Genomic DNA, 19,688 nt, shown 5'->3' on the forward strand with positions numbered 1-19,688 from the left:
TGATTTTGTTTGGCTTTTTGTGGATTTATGGTAATTTCGGAGAGGGAAATGCAGAAAGGGGCCCAGTATCGATTAGAGATACTGCTACCAACCTGTTGGTCATATGGTCACAGGCAACTTCTCTAATATTGACCAATACAACCTTCGTCAGTTATTACCATTCAAATCTGACGCAGAATGGATGTTCTCCAAGCATATGTCGAAACGTGGGTCAGTAGAGAAGATGACGTGAGGTGAAAAGGGGTTTAACTTCTCGTCAAAGATTATTGCACTAATAACACTATTGTGTGTGTGTGTGTGTGTGTGTGTGTGTGGCTGCTTGTACTAGTCCCGACTGATGCCGATTTATAGTGCTAGCACACTGAGATACCATGCCGCAGTTTAACATGAATACCCCACTCAGACACAGTATACTGATTTCGAGCCGTCCAGTCCTTGTTTTAGCCCCTTAATGCCGAGCGTCAGACAGGGTAACAACAAGTACCATATTTTAATATCTTTTGGTATGACGCGGCCGGGGATCGAACCCCGGACCTTCCGCTCTCCGGGCGGACGCTCTACCACAAGGCCACGGAGGCGATCAGTAGAGAAGTCAGCCAGTAATGTTGTCATTGGTAGAATGAAAAAGAGGAAACAGAAAATTGGAACAAACCTATTCTGTCCGAACCAGCTGTCATCCAAATTCTGTGTGCACAACATGAAGTGTTTTGAGTTGTTTCCACAGACAAGGCCTCACATAGCATAACCATTATATGTTAGCATCACTGCATTAATTGTCTGATCAAAGAACGTAGTGTAAGTGACATATCAAATAATGCCACATACAATGACAGTATATTAACTGAGGAAGAATTCTGAAATCACGGCGACTGTTGACTTAAATATTCCGTGCCGATCAACTAGTTTTACCATAAGAACAGTTACATGTTTGTATCAGGTTATTGCGTATTTGTTTCCGCTTCATACACAATCTCATTACACATGTACATACGCGTATTATTCACATGTGGCTCAGTTCATGCCTTTTTGAACTAACTATCTCGCAAAAAAAACACACACACATTCAGTTAGATGTAATTTTACATTTTCTGTGTACTGTATTCACTTTAAAACATATTTCAACTTCTATTCCAAGGTCCACATCATGTGTAAAAAACAGAAAACGTATCATGGCCACATCTGGTGTTTAGTTTTAGATTATAGCGTTGGGACCAAATATCCTCTACACAATAACATAATGAGATATAAGTCTGTTCAATCTTCAAACACACAGTGCTCGTCACAAAAATAAACTTTTTTTTCTATTTAATTCCACTGGAGGCTTCCAGTATCATGGACAGCATGATTACCTTGTTACTGACGAGCACAGATGGCCCAAATGTCTCAGGACCCGCAATTCTCTGTACGGAGTCGCCTTCTTTACGCAAGCCAGAAACCTATGACGGTGGTTTTAAATCAAAGATTCGCCCTTATTTTGTTTATAGGTTTTTGAGCGACATACCCGTGACTTCTTTGAGTGGCATTTAGAAGTTTGAATGGTAACTAAGACAAAATTGTTATGGATGAGCAACTTCTTTATTACAATTGGGCGAAGTTTCGGTGTAGATTCTAACACCGTTATCAAGCAAATGATGTACAAACTAGGTATGAGCATGATATATATACATAACAATAGATAGATGTTTATATAACAGATAAGGTTGATGTACACTGATTGATTAGGTAGTTTTGATAAGACAAATTTATGCAAGAGAATTATCTGTTTACATCTATCCATTGTTATGTATATATATCACGCTCATACCTAGTTTGTACATCATTTGCTTGATAACGGTGTTAGAATCTACACCGAAACGTCGCCCAATTGTAATAAAGAAGTTGCTCATCCATAACAATGTTGTCCTAGTGACATACCCGTGCTTGTGAGTTTCAGCAACCATCAAATAACTCCATCACTTCGGGCTTTCCTCCGACATGAAGTTGACACGCCGCGATATGACTGAAGTACTGTTCCACACGGCAATGCACAATAACTCCCATTGCTAGCTGTGTCTTAAGCCGACGGCTTCTCAAATACTTTCAGCAGTAAAAGATGTCGATTTGATGTGACAAATGCCCCATCCAGTCATGAGTTACAGCTCACGATAAAGGCCTCATCACTGTCCGGGGGAAGATCTAAGACCTGACCTGGATCCCGGAAGGCATTCGCTCCTACTTCCCATCTTCTATATTATAATGCCCGTCTACCGTGTGTGGATTTAGGGGAAAATAGTGCCAAGGGTTTTGTCCAAAGGGTTTCTTGTTTACCCTTCCCTATTTTCTCATCTAGACTCGATAGCTCGTTTAACATAGGTTGTTTATTTAATACCCGACATGGTGTACTTTATGTTTGTAGTCGACCGCCTCCGTGGTCTTGTGGTAGAGCGTCCGCCCGGAGAGCGGAAGGTCCAGGGTTCGATCCCGGGCCGCTTCATACAAAAAGACGTTAAAAGATTGTACTTGTTGTTACCCTGTCTGGCGCTCGGCATTTAGGGGCTAAAACAAGGACTGGTCGGCTCGGAGTCAGTATACTGTGTCTGAGTGGGGTATTCATGTTAAACTGCAGCATGGTATCTCAGTGAGCTAGCACTATAAATCGGCATCAGTCCGGACTAGTACAAGCAGCCACACACACACATACACGTGCATGCACGTCGCTATATAAGTGCAATAATCTTGGACGCGACGTTAAACCCAATTTCACCTCACCTCACCTCACCTCACCTCACCTTATGTTTGTATTACAATTTTACCGACCAGGTCTTTCTATTGACTTAAAATACGCCATCAAAGTAACAAAAGACTGTGTAATCAGGTTTAAAATAGAACCTGACAGTTACATAGATCAATAAATAAATGAAAAAACTCGTCGTACCGCAGGTGCATTTTGTGCGGTTTTGATCGTTTTAGCCAGTACATTCGTAATGCACGTGCTTAGAATTAATGCGTGGGCATAACATTTGTCTTGCAGAATGGAGGTCGGTAAACAGTGAATTGGTAAATAATCCACAGTTCAAACAACGGAGTGAAACGTCATGGCTGTATTTTAATATTTGTGATGAGTGGTAATTGTGTCGATATTTTGTAATGCCATGAGGTCCTTGTCAGGATCAGTGACATTTGCGTTTTGAAAATGATTGGTAACGACACGAGTTAGCCCTAGTTATTCACATGTTTACAGAAATGAAAAAATATTACAATGACAGGAGGTCCTATTTAGAGCCATTTGTACAGATATGGAAAAAAAGATTGCTAACGGTATGTTTGTTGTTAGTGTCAGCGACTGTTACAAGTATATAGAAATGCAAAATTATATTTGTGATTATATGAGGTCTTACTTAGTGACAGTTATTTTTGCACTGATGTAGGGACGAACATGGACGTGTGTGTGTGCGCGCGCGCACATGTGTGTGTGTGTGACTCTGTGTGTGTGTGTGAGTGTGTGTGACTCTCTCTCTCTCTCTCTGTGTGTGTGTGTGTGTGTGTGTGTGTGTGTGTGTGTGTGTGTGTGTGTGTGTGTGTGTGTGTGTGTGTGTGTGTGTGTGTGTGTGTGTGTGTGTGTGCTAGAGATACCATGCGGCAGTTGATCATGAATACCCTACTCAGTCATAATCATCTGATTCCGAGTCAACAAGTCCTCCTTGTATCCCCTTAAAACCGAGCACCAGCAGGGTAACAACAAGTACCAACTATAAACGTCTTTTGGTATGACTCAACCGGACATCGAACCACCGACCACTGCCTTATTAAACGTCGACGTTAAAACGTCGCAATTCTTGTACACCTATCCCGTCTAAATCAAATCATTTCACCTCTTCCTTTTATGGGCTTACGCATCATTTCCCCTTTCACGAGCATACCTTATCTGTCCATTGCTAGTGACATCGTAGTCTCTACGGTCTCACGATGAGTAATGAGTTCAATAAGGTCAGTCTGAAGGCCGTTTGCAGATGGCGTGATTACGTTCTCGCGAGGCTCAGCTTTATCAAAAGCATTCATACCATATTAATGATCGACCAGATACACTCGGCATTTGATCAAGTGCATCCAGTGTCTACAACATTTGTCATTTTTTCAATCGAGACGACGTTACACGTTCTAATCGCCTTCTCTGCAAGTGACGTTGTGCCGACGTCAGTTTCCATGACAAGTAACTATTTGAAAGAAATGTTTATTTATCTATTTTTAATGTGAGGGTGTCAATAATTAGTATTTATTTTCTAAATAAACAGATCATTTAATTCCCTCCACCATGAATATATCATCATATATATTAAATATATATGACGCATTTTAAACATGAATGTGTGTTGAATAACACTTTTTGCAGAAAGTGTCAAACGGTTATTGAAGTTACATTTCGGCGAGCCTTGCTGATTAGAAATTGAGTGGCTGAGTGGGGTTTTATGCCTCTTATATTCCTCGTTACGGCGGGGGAGCTCTTGAATGAAGTTCACACATTGCACCCAGGTGGGGAATTGAACACGAATCTGAGCATGACGAGTGAACGCGTTAACCACTAGGCTACCCACAGCCGCAGTTAATGGGAAATCAACGTCACTTCCCCCTAACCTATACAAACACATGTGTCGCATATAATGGCAGGCTAGATTAGAGTGTGTGACCAGGTTGGAGTGGGTGAGTTGGTTTAATACCGCTTTAAACGGTATTCTAGTTTTATCACGGCGTGTCAGTTTGATGTGGGGGGAAAGTCCACACTGGAGTATGCTGGTGGGACGCTTCTGAAGACCTTGATGCTTGACTGTCGTATATCAGCAACACTTAATAAAACACATTTCTATTTTTCAGATCTCAACTTTTGGAACTACTTCTAAATACGGCCAAAACAGGTGACCAGGATGTCAAGAACACGCCCCCAAACTATAACTCAGGTAACCGCCTGTTGCGTTCAACACGAGCAGCCATCTGTCTCTAACACTAGGCTCTGCTAGTTCTTCTCGTGCTATCTTTGCGTTGATGTTATCAACGTGCCTGAAAGGTTGCAGTGTGCGGGAACACGGCGATAACACCTATCGTTACTGGGCTGGCATAATCCCTCCAAATCAAGTCCAAAATAGATTTAACAAGTACCAGGGCAGAGGGTTCTGATGTTTCCAAGGCAATAACTCTTCTTCGCATTGCACTCCTTCGTACCCTTAGGCCTTAACATTACAACTACGTCACATGCAAATTATTTAACGGATTGTATGTATAAGAGTTTCATACAATCTAGCTTCACCACTTAACCATTGAACGGCTAACCTCAAATATATATGCATGTATATAAGTCGAGCCTTCTTGGAGCTGGTGCAAAAACAGAAGGAAGTTCAGTTATAAATCGATGTTAGGTTACCATCGTACTGTTGGTTATACAACACAAGGAACGTATTTTCTCCACTTTCTTTAATGAACGAAGATATCAGTACAGTAAACAACGGTTATAACGAACACGCTTAAAACGAACTGACCGATATAACGAACTTATTTTTTAGTCCCGGCCGTGTGTTGCATACATGCTGTATATATGCTTATAACGAACTACGGTTATTACGAACTACAATTAGTGGTACCTTTGAGTTCGTTATAACCGTAGTTCACTGTATGTCCTCGTTGTCGCATGTGTTTTTTTTCCAAATGGGTGGAACTCTTTCCCCTGAAGTCAATGAGATAAAACTGAAGTGGCGATAATCTTGTACAATAAAGTATGTTGTCGATTCGGCTAGCCCCGCGAAGTAAAACACAGTTGTATCAATGTAAAACCAATTAATTCATATTTCTAACATATTTATCACAACGATATTACTTTCAAACTAACTAACAAAACACAAAGCGCAGATATAATGAATTTATTGCTCAAACTGTCAGGCGATATTCCAAATCGGTCACTGATGAGACCATGACTGAAGTCTTTAATGTTGAGAGCCATGGAAATGCAATCCACAGCGAGTCGGTGTTCTGGAGCCGCGTGATAATATTGTGCTTGGACGATAATTACAGAGTGTTGCCTTAACTTATTACTGGCGTAAGCTCTGGTATTAGTATTTGGTGCATGCCCAAGGGCACCCGGGGTCACTGTCGATGAGTAAATAACAGACATGCAACACTGCCAGGAAGTGAAGTTGCGAAGTACACCAAATGTTTGAAATTGATTTTATTCTCGGGTTTCATTCCGACCAGCTGTGGCCGTGTTTAACTCTCTCACCTATAAAATAAGCTCATCCCCACACTTTAGTTCTCTGGGCATGCAAGGATCACGCTGTTCAATTTATCTCGATAAATCACCTAAATACGGAATGTTTTCTTAAGGGTTTTGGAATTAGGGTAAAATACAACGATGATTAATCAATGCCATAAACGATGTTTTTGTGATTATTTATTAACGTTAAAAAAATCATGTTATTGGTAATTCTAATTTATTTTGAAAAGTCCTCAGTAAAATTGAATGTTGAAAATATTTTATGTACACAGCTGTTTATAAAGCCAGATCTAGGAATATCTTAAAGGTGAGGCGTAAGGAAAGTGGGGTGTAGATCCGACAAAAAGAGGAGGGCAAGTGATAATAATAAATTCGTCTATTTACAGTTATAATATATAGATATAATTTCCTTCCTTGTGATTTAGAGTGACAAAGAAATATCTGTATGACAAGAGGGATGACTTTCAATTAGACAACTTTCCCTTCACGTCGAGCTTTATTCCACTCTTTGATGTCGACATTTTACAACTTTCGAAGTACATTCGAGCATGCTCGGTGCGGGAAGATTTCAACGAGCGTCATAGGGCAAAAGTTGTATGATCGGGATAAAAGCATTCCAATGCTTTCAAAAAGTTTATGTCAGACATATGGAGGTCATTTACACATTTGACGCATCAATGACCAAATTTCTGTCCGATGAAATACCCTATTTTGACCTTGTACATATGTTCACGATTTTGTCAGGTGAAGATTTGATTTGTCTCTACGGGTGTTAGGGGTGCCACCAGTGGAACACGGCAGGCTCACCTTCTCAATAACCACATGCATCGTCACTATTTTATAGTGATTCACAAACGCACGATTATGACATAGTCAGATAATATAATACTTTTAACAGAGATTTATTTCGATCATGGAAAGGGTCTCATTTTAATATAGATGTAGGGGTCCAGTGTGGTTTTCAAAAGTGTGTATCTGAGTGCGCGCGCGCGCGTGCGCGTGCGTGCGTGCGTGCGTGCGTGCGTGCGTGCGTGCGTGCGTGCGTGCGTGCGTGCGTGCGTGTGTGTGTCTACCACCATGATCCACCTCTTAGGTCCATTACGCTGTCATCAAGTCCAGATACAGTTCCCAACAGTTGCTGTTTACCGGTGACTCTCTATCAGAGAGACCGCCTCCGTGGTCTAGTGGTAGAGCGTCCGCCCGGAGAGCGGAATGTCCGGGGTTCGATCTCCGGCCGCGTCATACCAAAAGACGTTAAGAGATGGTTATTGTTGTTACCCATCTGGCGCTCGACATTAATGGGCTACAAAGCAAGGACTGGTCGGCTCGGAGTCAGTATACTGTGTCTGAATGGGGTATTCATGTCAAACTGCGGCATGGTATCTCAGTGAGCTAGCACTATAAATCGGTATCAGTCCAGACAAGTACAAGCAGCCACACACACAAACACACACATCGTATATAAGTGTAATAATCTTGGACGCGACGTGAAACCCAGTTTCACCTCACCTCACCTCACCTCACCTCACCTCACCTCACCTCACATCAGAGGTCGTAAGTGGAGAATAAACTGCATCGGGTGTTCAGGCTCGTTGCCTTCGCTCATTGTCTTTCATCAAACCCTAACGAGACATTGCTCGTGTGATTAACCCTGTTGTATCTAGCGAGTTATTTACAGACCACCCTGATAATGATGGAACAATGCCGACTGCGGCCTTTCACTATATATACTCACCACGGTTGTACTGGCCCTATCAACTATTCAGCTCTTAACGTACTACTATTTCTAAATATGTCAGTTAAAGAATATATAAAAAATATAAAAAATATAAAAAAATGAAATAAAGGGGGCATGGGTGGCCCAGTCGTCTAAGGCGCCGCAATGCGCTGTGCAGAGTTGCGTCCCTTGGGCACGCCAGAAACCTATGATTGTGGGTTCGAATCCCTGTTCGCCCCGATTATGTTTCAAGGTTTGTCAGCTCCATACCCGTGCAGAAGTGGTAAACGTCTGAGACCTGCATCACTTCGGGCTTTCCTCCCACATTAAGCTGGCACGCAGCGATATAACTGTAATACTGTTAAAAGCGGCGTTAAATCCAACTCATTCACTCAAAAAATAAATAATAAACCAGATAAAGGACACTAAACCTTCACATAAATTAGCGTAGAAAGGCAGCGTGGTGTTTCTACCTCAAACAACATGTGCTAGTTAAGGCCTTCTACATGGTAAACAGGAGTGAGGTGAGGTGAAATGGGGTTTAACGTCGCGTCCCAGATTATTGCACTTATATAGCGACGTGCATGCACGTGTGTGTGTGGCTGCTTGTACTAGTCCGGACTGATGCCGATTTATAGTGCTAGCTCACTGAGATACCATGCCGCAGTTTTAACATGAATACCCCACTCAGACACAGTATACTGACTCCGAGCCGACCAGTCCTTGTTTTAGCCCCTTAATGCCGAGCGCCAGACAGGGTAACAACAAGTACCATCTTTTAACGTCTTTTGGTATGACGCGGTCGGGGATCGAACCCCGGACCTTCCGCTCTCCGGGCGGACGCTCTACCACTAGACCACGGAGGCGGTCTGGTAAACAGGAATGAACATAAATCAGGGTTACTTCCGGTGGCGTTATTCATGTCGACGCGACCCATACGGCTAATAATGCCCCTTCTTTATCTTAAAGTCATAATTGATTGGATATCAATATGTGAGAACGTACCGCAAGGATCTGGTTGGTGGTATTGACACATATCCAGTATGTCTTCCCCGGGTGTCAATGTTTCTTGTATAATGGGATACGGATCCCTGATGTTATACATCATTTTGACAGTAAAAAATGAAGCTGATTATTTTTTCTGAATATTGTAGCAATTATAGGCATCTGGAACCCTTCATGAAATTCACACAGTTGCTCTCATCAATCCTTCAGTATAACTCCCATGTTGGTCGGCATCCAAGTGAATTCCTTTGGGCCGCCGAGTGTTTAGTACGTACTGGAACTAGAACTCTTAAAATATACAGTTAGGTTAACATATTTTACTGAAACTGCACCTAGTTATTTCAATTGTTCGACCAATTAATGTTGCTGATAATGTTTTTTTGCGCTCGATAGCATCAAAATTAGAACTGATGAAGATGGAGGTGAATTGCATGCATTCCTTCTATGATTCCGTACTCTGGATTTGGAGTGCTTTGAGCGCAATTGATTTATAAGACGTACTTATGGGTATTAGTAAGAGTGAGTGAGTGAGTTGGGTTTAACGCCGCTTTTAACAGTATTCCAGTTATATCGCGGCGTGTCAGCTTAATGTTGGAGGAAAGCCCGAAGTGATGCAGTTCTCAGACGTTAACCACTTCGGTGAAACCAGCGAGCACGGGTATGGTGCTGACAAACCTAGAAACATAATCGGGGCGAACCGAGATTCGAACCCACAATCATAGGTTTCTGGCGTGCCCTAGGGATGCAACTCTGCTCAGCGAATCGGGGCGCCTTAGACGACTTGACCACCCGTGCCCCCCGTATTAGTAAGAGAAATCTTTAATGAAATCAAACTAGACTAAAGTACAGTTGAAGATGTTGCATGTTGAAGTCTTTGAAAGGCATTTCGAAGTGACACATTTAAGGAATAGAATGTATGGATGTCAACTTCTTCACCTGATGCCTTAAGGAGTAAGTATATACTTCCGTAACGTTGTGTTCCTCATAATAAAGAAGTTGTCAAGAAGTTGGCCTGGATACGTCTGCGGCTGTAAACGGGACTATTCCAAAGAATTTTGTATTTATCATTTTCCATGAAGTCTTCTGCATATTCCGGGTCGTACCATGGATGGACCTCTGTGTCAAAACCACAAGCATGGCGAAGACGGTGATGAAATGATCGAGCTGCACCATCAAGTCGCTTAAGATACTGTGTTTGTGCCAAAGCTGGGAATCCACTGACAATGTGTTGGAGTCTCATTAAATTCATTGCATAATCTACATTATTTCATATTTACATTTTGATGTAAAATCACACATTGACGGTTTCGAGTGGGAAGTGACTTGTCCACACCAGCTAACAGAAAGCCTTCTTCTTCTTATTATTATTATTATGTTATTTTTCAGACACGGCAACAGATATCGAAGTTATGTTATACGTGGATAGCATAGACTCCATCAACGAAGCTAATATGGTGAGTGTCAATCATGAAAGTTACTGGTATTTCTTTTAAAGAAGTAGAAATACAAAGGACGTTGTCATAAGGGATCTTGTTTTTTACAGATATTCTTTCTTACAAACTGCAAATTTTACTTCTGACATGTTAAAGGAACACGAATACATAAAATGAACGTATGATGCCGAGCTTTCCAACTTCAACAGAAAATCTCCCCGTGAACCAAGTGTATGACCCGAGATGAAGTTTGTACTGTCTTTATCTGCATCCCCTTTAAATATCAGCTTGGATGAAAGACGCAACCATGTTCAAGTATTAAAAAAGTGTTTCCTAACATGTTCTAATTAATATCTCGTTTTAGCACGACTTATTCAAGTGTTTAATGAACAAAGTCTCGTTTTTAATCCTACTATATGATAACTTTCATAACGATTTCTAACAGCTTTGCTCATTTCTTAAATAATATAGATCCTTTGGGCCAAAAGGGTTCTTCTTATAATACCTTATCATTTGCAAGAAATAAACTGTATACTATCAAGCCATCGGTTATAAATAAACTCTTCTTAAAATTTCCAACTGCGTTTACGATATCTAATCGCAATATAAGGCACGATGAAAATTGGTGGTATGCTTTGATACTTCTCATATATTTTAGTTGTGATATTACAAAGTTCTATCTTCCCCTAATATTTACCATTTGACGTCGAAAGATAATGTTGTCTGGTTTTCCAAGGATTTTACCTAAAAACAGATCCTTCACTATTTAAAGGGTGTACTAGTTGATATACTTTAATTCAGAATCAAATTTCAATAATTTTATTAATAATAATAATACAACAAAATAATAATGCAATTATACACTAAGTAGAAATTAAAGTCGTGTTTCCAAAATATATTAAATCGAATATATTTCGTATTCATTGTAGCAAATAGGTAAAATAGATAACACAATCTGAACCAATTCATTAAATTTCAGAACGTCAAAACTCATAGGGATAGATATAAGGTTTACTTTGTAACTTTTTAACTTTAAGGAAACCGTCACCAAGGCACCAGATAAGATTTACTCTCACAGTATGTATGTTTACAGAAAGGAAAAAGAGTCACCGTTTGTAGACAATTATCTGTTGGGAAGAAGAGCACGTCCCTGATAATCCGTTAATCTGGATAGTAGCAAAATCGTCCGGATAAACGAGTCACTTCGTATGACGTGCCAGGGTGTAACGACATCGAAGGCGGAGTGTCTGGATTAACGGAGTTTCACTGTATATACGTACATGGCATATACTCATGATTTGTTTGTACTTATTTTCAGGACTTTACCCTGAGTGTCTTACTACATCTACAATGGAAAGACTCGCGTCTTGTCAGCTTTAACATTGGGCCATCTTTTGGAAATCTTACATTTCTTGAATTTGACTCTCAAAGTATTCAAAGGATATGGGTGCCAGATATATTCTTCCCTAATGAAAAAAGGGCAAGCTTCCATGACGTCATGATGGCCAATCAGATGATGCGATTGTATCGAGACGGGTTGATTCTCTACATATCTAGGTAAGAAATCCATGCAAGCATCATTCACGAATAAAACAAAGCTGTCTTCGTCAACTCGCTCATTTAACAATTTGCTGATTGGTAGCCGAGTTGTCGGTGCTGCTGATTGTCATTCAAAAAGCTAAGTAGGTTTCCTGGAATTAACGTCAATTTGAACTACAGTATTTCGGTTATATTACGGCGTTTCGTTGGTCGAAGACGTAAGCTTTGCGATTATTAATTGACTGATTGAATCTTGGTTAACGCCACATTTAGCAATATTCCAGCTATGGACGACATAGTCCAGTGACTGACACCATGAGAAACGATCTACGCATTTAGGACACGATGACATGCGTCTGCAAAGTCAGCGAGCCTGACCAGACAGTCTTGCTAGTCAAGATAAGCATGGGGTGTCGAAGATCAATTCTAACCCCGATCTTCACAAGGGTTTTCCGATTTAGTCCACTGGTGCTGAAAATGTATTTTTAGGATCAAAATCGGCGTAAATCTGCTTTTCGAAACGACGATCAACGGTTCCTGTTTTCGGTACCTATACATGTAGCGCTTCCAGCAATGTCTTTGGGCGTGAAGTCATCTCATACATGACACCTTACCATGTCCGTTTGCTGCCGGAGTTAATCTGCTTGGTCATCTGGACAAGGTATCCGTCCTCGCGGTTCGAACTCCATCATGGGACTCAGGAAGTTACACAAACATAAAAGTCGGGTTCAGTTTCATATAGCTGAACGTAACATAAATTTTGTTTCAAATGAGAATGTCAATACCTAACTCGAGTCTTCTCCTATACATGTGGTATATGTCAAAAGTTCAGCTATTTCTACCCCTAGTGTGTCTTTAGACCCCATCACTCTCGACCAGAGAGTATTATAATGATACGATGATGGTTACACTACACCTGTTAATGTAAGTCATAATTTCTTTTGGACCAGATATGGCCATCATCAAAGAACTAAAACCCTTCGACTATCCACCTCATCATAACCTATCCTGAGGGTAATGTCCTTTCACGCTGTCGTAATTAAATTTATTACGACGATTCAAGGTGCCTTTTCATATGGACCCAAATAGCCACCACACAATGAAACATTGAAGATGTTCCTGGTCCAAATTAATAAAATTCCTGATTTGATCTGTATGGAAGTCTGATAACTCCCTTTATGTTACAGCGGTGAGGCCGACATAGAATGGGCATTGATGGTCTTTCTTTCGTTTAATTTCAGGTTATCAATGACCCTGAGTTGTCCTATGAACTTGCGGTACTATCCATTCGACAAACAATCGTGTTCAGTACAGATCATGAGCTGTAAGTATTGTCACTGCAATAGATGCGAACGCTCCATCATTGCATACTGTCAAGAGAACTTGTTTACTAAGAGCAAGGGAAATTGCTTTCATCCCCTTGGGGGTGTATTGTAGACAGTCTCTCTCTCTTCGTGATTGATTAGCAAATGACGAACACAGGACTCAACGTTGCATCATTAAATGCAGGTCACGCCCTGATACAACCCCGGAGAGTGAAGGCCCTGATGATACTTCTATCCAATACAAGTCCTTTGAGCCGTCACCTGATTGCCTGCTTGTCGCATGGAAGATGTGACGGGCGGCAGTTTGCGGTGTTAACTTTTTCAGTACTGATTTGATTGATTTGCAATATTCTAATTGAAGTTAATTGATTTTGTTTTTACGTGGGTAAAGTTGATGAAGTTCAACGTGAATTTATGACTGAATACAATTTTGAAAAAAAAAGAAGAAGAAAATTTGAAAGTGAAATTGATTGAAACATTTAATGCGATAAGGTTTTAGATCTTATGTAACGAGAGTTGGATTAATTTAATTGCCTGCAGTGTTTTCTTTCCATCGCATACAAATGGGAACAAGCTTAAAAACAATACGACTCGGCGCTTAAAAGAATTTCCATCAAGATATTTCATTGAACCCATTGGAAATGGCACTTTTAATAGAAGTTTGCAACACGGGGACTTTGACTAACGAGAACATATGATCTGGTTTTATATACACTTGTAATGCAACTGTAATTGAGATTCAAATGAATCACGAATGTTATAATGTCGTTTACATACATATATGAGTTTACATGTCGGTCTATGCTGATTGAAAAAAGGGATACAAATGCGATGATCGTTAATATGCATATTTAAAATCAGCATGTGAAAAACTATTGTAATGTAGTGTTGAGGTCAAGTTTCGTCAGTACTGTAAGACGGACTAGGACTGAGGGAGGACTAGGACCGGGGGCGGAGGGTCAAGCTGCCGTTAATACATTTCTATAACTTCAATAATTTCTGTGGTGATTGTCGTTGCGTTTGTCGCTGTTTCGTGTTTGGCTGTATCGCAATATCGCATCGTACTGTCGTTTGGGTATCTCATGTGGGTATCTCATCACGAAATAGCGATGGCCCCTATCGACAACCATACATTTACAATTAGACAAATATAACAACCGATTTGTGATATGATATGCGTTATAGCCAAGCATTGAGCTTACTTCCATCAACCACTCAATTTAAAGTTTATGTCTGAGTTTGTATTTGACTGAATATTTCATTGTAAAATATTCTTAGATTTACAACTATCGCCTATGCTTTGTTTATAACTTTGTATGTGTATTATTGTAAACATATTTTTTATATAACTGTGAACAATTTTTCACGCTTTAATCACTGCTATTCACCTGCCCAACGTTATCTATCTATAGACTCTTGATTATCAGTTTGGTGATACTTTGAAGATAAGGACCATTTTGACATTTGATTTGGATGTTGCTTTAACTAACCATGATATTTGCAGTTGGATACGCCGAGGACAAGCTAAACCTTAAATGGATGAATTCGACCAACAGCGACGCCGTCGTTGTCAACGACATCGTGGAGCTGCCGCAGTTCGAGGTGACAGGCTCGGAACCAAACAGATGCAGGAAGAAATACCATCAGAGTACAGGTTATTAATAATCGATCGAGTATCTGGTCATTACTTCACCATTCTATTATGATAAATATACACTGAACCCATTCGCTAGTGTCAAAGCAAAATTATAGCCATCCAATCAAATTACACACATGAGCGAGACAAAAGCGGCGCGAAATTACTGATTAAAGAGACTGAAATGGTGACTTAACTTCCAAAACGAGGCTATGGTAGAGGATGGTTCCAACGTTTTATCAAAACAGAGTGGTGATACCCAGGATAAACGAGGATGTTGTGACTTCAGTGTCGCGTTGAACGAGTCTGACAACATCATAAGGTGTTTCCCCGAACCCGAGGGACGGTGGAAAACGAATATATCTTAAGTGAGAGAATTTATGGATGTCAACTTCTTTATGAGGAACACAACGTTTCGGAGTATATTCTTACTCCTTTATCAGGTGACCATTTTACTTGACACTGTATTTATCACCTGATAACACGTTGTGCTCCTCATAATAAAGAAGCTGACATCCATAAATTCTCTCCCTTACTTGAATTATCTTACCGCACTCCTAATTATATTGCAGGTATGTCTTATGAATGCATGCTTTGGTCCGAATCATTCGTGACCAACTCGTGTTATTCCGGGACAAGCCGAATAGCCATTTTTGCGACCGGGTTCCGTCTTAGCGCAAACGGGCATACCTATAACAATTGTCAACTCGTTGCGTAATGGTTCACATATATTTCCCCATATATTATACATATTGTAGATGCAATTTAAAGCACATCGGGGCATGCGTAATAATACAGTATGATTGACCACATTTAACTGTGTCTTGTGTATATTTTTAGATGTAAGATATATGTTAAATCAAAAATTGTTTCTGAGGGATTCTTTGACGAAGAACTTGAAATCATACGCGCATTCTGATTGGTTTGTCGTATTTTCGCACATAACATTCATCGATAGGGGGACGAGTCTTCTTGCAGGTTACGGAAAGGGGCGAGTGGTGACGAATGTGGTCCGAATCTGTAAAAATACCACAGTTACGGATTTATCCACTTCGGTCATCATTCACATTCAACGCAAACTAGGAGAAAACAAAACCTAGAGTTATTCCCCCAAGATGTATTTCATTTGGAAAATATCGTAACTATCCGGAAAATGGCGTCTTACATAATTAATTCGAAATACAACATTGCTGTTGGTATCTTGCAAATGTAATGCCAACAGTTCGGTAATACGACCTGGGGAAATAATAAAATAAAATAATGCACTTTACTTGTCAGCGGGGTACATTGAAATTAATAGAATGGGTCTCTGTGGGTTGCTGAAGACCAATTCTAACCCGGGATCTTCACGGGACTAATACCAAAACACTTATGTACACTTTAATATTGTCATCATTTCAATCATTATGACTGGACGAAATTAAAATATTACGTAAAAATATACCTGTGTAAGTTTATAACATCTATTTATGCGGCAATGTTTATCTTGTTCATAGGCGTTCACAGTTGCCTCCAGGCGAACTTCTTCCTCGCTCGCAACATCGGCTACTACGTTGTCCAGATGTACATCCCCAGCATCCTCATCGTTATGTTGTCCTGGATCTCATTCTGGCTCACCGTCAACTCAGTTCCGGGCCGCATTTCATTGGGCGTGCTTACCGTCCTCACCATGACAACGCAAAGTTCAGGGGTCAATGCCTCGCTTCCGCGTGTCTCCTACACTAAAGCTATTGACGTGTGGATGTCCACCTGTCTGGTGTTTGTATTTGCCGCACTACTGGAGTTTGCTATCGTCAACGTCTTGAGCCGCAAAGAAACCCTGTCTGGTTTCACGATACGCAATGTTTTCAGTATTCCTAGAGATTTTGAAAAAGGGGATCAACTAAAGGAGGTAAATATTTACTCATGTTAGTGAGTGAGTTGGGTTTAACGCCGCTTTGAACTGTATTGCAGTTATATCACGGCGTGTCAGCTTAATGTGGGAGGAACACCCGAAGTGATGCAGGTCTCAACAACTTTGGTGAAACCAATGCTCATGGTTCTGACAAACCTAGAAATGCTTCTTGTAAGAGTGAGTTGGGATTGTCGCCGTTTTGAACAGTACCCCAGTTATATGACGGCGTGTCAGCTAAATTTAGGCGGATATATAAAGCTGAAGCAGGATGTAGATGTGTATAACTTTGGTCAATCTTGTGCATCCCGCCTACACCAGCATGATGCTGACAAACCTAATTATCACATTGAGAGAAAGGCGGATCCTGGCACGGCTAAGGGACGCAATTCTGAGCTGAGAATGTCGGTAACACATTTGACCTCTGAATATCTATCAATACATCTTGGAATGGGAGGATTTTAGTGTTTAATATTCCTCGTTGTAGCTTACTCTATCAAAAAAAACATTTACCAATGATCTATGGAAAATGTGTTTCACCTGGTAAAACCCATTCACAATGTTACACCATTAGCTAATACGTCGATAAATACCTTCTTCAACATAGCTGTATTGTCACGTTAAGAAAGAGACGGCCACATTGAAGAGGGACCATAAGCTGAATATATCATTCCAGATGTAGACATATGTATCCAGATTTGACCAGAATTTGTTTGGCATATTGTTTGGATACATATATTTCAGTATAGAATACATCAGCGAAGAATCTTTGGTTGTACCGTAAGTAGAAACATCAGTGCCTCAGAGGTATTCATTTCGGATTTCAGAATACATAATTAGGGTTCCGACACTTTGAATATTCTCATGACATTTTTGTTTGAGACAGAATATTTGTGTAGTCAGCGATTCAAGAAATATCATTTTTGTCTGTGGTAGGAGGACTAAAATAATTGATCCCCGTCCGCGTCATACCAAAAGATGTTTAAAGATAACACTTGAAAGCTTGTTGTTACCCTGTCTGGCGCTCGGCATTAAGGTGCTTAAACAAGGACTGTTCGGCTCGGAGTCAGCATACTGTGTCTGAGTGGGGTATTCATTTTAAACTGCTGCATGGTATCTAAGTGGGCTATTAAATCGGCATGAGTCCGGACTAGTACAAGCAGACACACACGTGCATGCACGTCATTATATAAGTGCAATAATATTTGACGCGACGTTAAAAACCATTTCACCTCACCTCCAAGTGCATCCAGTGCTCGCTAAAGGGGAAATCGTGTCTTTGATACACGTGTCCTTGCACTTGTTTCTGCTAAGAAAACTGACATCTGTGTGTCTTCTCTTGCAGCAATCCTCACCATTGGACGGCGGCCCACGTCGAGAAAGCTTCAGCACAAAGCGACAAGGCAAGCGTGGGATAGTATACGCCATGTATTTAGACGTAGCTTCCAGAATCGGCTTCCCCGTGGCATTTTTATTGTTCATAATGGTGTACTGGCTGTATTACATCAACGTGGAATAACACTGGACTGGTGGACAATTGTGGACAATGGTGGACAAGTACGTCCGGATTACATGACAATGGAATATATTGATGACGAGCTCCTGTTAGAATACAATTCCTGTTGATGGATAGAGATACACGGTAACAAGGGTTGTGATGCTGTATTTTGTTATGGAGTAGAAAGAATTGGTAACCATGAGTATGGTTCAAACATTGCAAGAAGATATGGACTACAACTTCAGGTATCAGTACACAGTGTATATACCAACGACATGGCATATTTGAAGATGGATGTATAGTTTCTTGGACGGAATTCCTGTGGTTATTTGAACGACATCCGGATACATTTACAGTATATTTCGTGTGAAAGAATATGTTGTTTTAGAAGCATGCAGTTATGGACACTGCCATTCGAATTAGACGAATGTCACTTCGTTTCAGAGAAAAATAACTTACGGTTGTTGTGAAAAGGTGAAGCCCTGGCAATGAATAGCGGAGGGTATCTGGACTACAACAAAGGGATTTTCTGTTGTGAACGTTTTGAAACTGTAAAACAAAGTGTTATTCTTCCCTCGTGCAATGAACTATGTTGCTCTTTATCGTCAACGGGATATACTTTAGATGCCCATAGACTGGTTCAGCTGTGACAATCATACTTAACCATATCAACATCTTTCTCACTCCAAAAATATTTATGATATCCCATCTGTGCAATGTTGATGTTATTTAATATGATATAGCCATTTCATTTGAGTAGTAGAAAAAAGAGATGTTTCAGATAAATCTCATCACACTATTCGGCACTTCAGCCACATTGTATTACACAATTTCTCACTGTTGAATTTCCTTCTGTTAGCAATGCCATGATATGAATGATCGTATGAGTGCTATCTTGTCTTAGGCATTTATATTCTTACCATGTTATAATGTGTTATGTACTAGTGTATATATTGTTTAACATGCCAAATAGGGTATGAAGCGCCACAGTACCGGTGACTGTTCCCTCGGTATTAGGCCAGCTATTGAGACCAATCCTTCTGATCTATGACACATTACATGTTGTTTGTGGTTTCCTAATTTCAAAATCGGTAGGCATCCGTATTCTTGCTTACCTTTAACGCGCACCCTCCTCCAAATCAGTGCAGTCACTGAAGAAGTAAATCCAAGGATTATTACATAACCCTACATTGTAGAATGTTTCCGTATTCCTGAAATTGTCATAGACCTTGAAATAAATTTCCCTCTTTCGCCGACATTTTGTTTTATTTTACACTTCCTTGGCCAATCAGATATCTGCATCCATCCTCGTGTGCATGTTTTTGGCACCTGAAATCACGAGTAACCCTCTTGATGGAGATGATAATATAATCTACCGATGTCTTTAGTACGATTTGAAGTCCATGTAT

General features: G+C 40.4%; 1 protein-coding gene across 5 annotated transcripts in view; it reads left to right on the top strand.

Annotated features, from left to right (window-relative positions):
• LOC124139621 (glycine receptor subunit alpha-1-like) overlaps positions 1–19,346 on the top strand; it is a 73,021-nt gene extending 53,675 nt beyond the window's left edge. For 4 of the 5 annotated variants that reach the window (XM_046506846.2, XM_046506843.2, XM_046506847.2 and 1 more), the window contains 7 exons: positions 4,849–4,931; positions 10,344–10,411; positions 11,709–11,947; positions 13,171–13,253; positions 14,759–14,908; positions 16,387–16,781; positions 18,127–19,346. In XM_046506846.2, coding sequence (XP_046362802.1) covers positions 4,849–4,931; positions 10,344–10,411; positions 11,709–11,947; positions 13,171–13,253; positions 14,759–14,908; positions 16,387–16,781; positions 18,127–18,300 — 1,192 coding nt within the window. In that variant the 3' untranslated portion in view covers positions 18,301–19,346. The remainder of the gene's footprint in view (positions 1–4,848; positions 4,932–10,343; positions 10,412–11,708; positions 11,948–13,170; positions 13,254–14,758; positions 14,909–16,386; positions 16,782–18,126) is intronic. The other variant, XM_046506844.2, reaches the window with a different exon arrangement.
• Positions 19,347–19,688: the final 342 nt, after the last annotated feature.

The sequence above is a fragment of the Haliotis rufescens genome, unplaced genomic scaffold (genome assembly GCF_023055435.1).
Source record: "Haliotis rufescens isolate VD_foot unplaced genomic scaffold, xgHalRufe1.0.p SCAF_7, whole genome shotgun sequence".
NCBI lineage: Eukaryota > Metazoa > Mollusca > Gastropoda > Lepetellida > Haliotidae > Haliotis > Haliotis rufescens.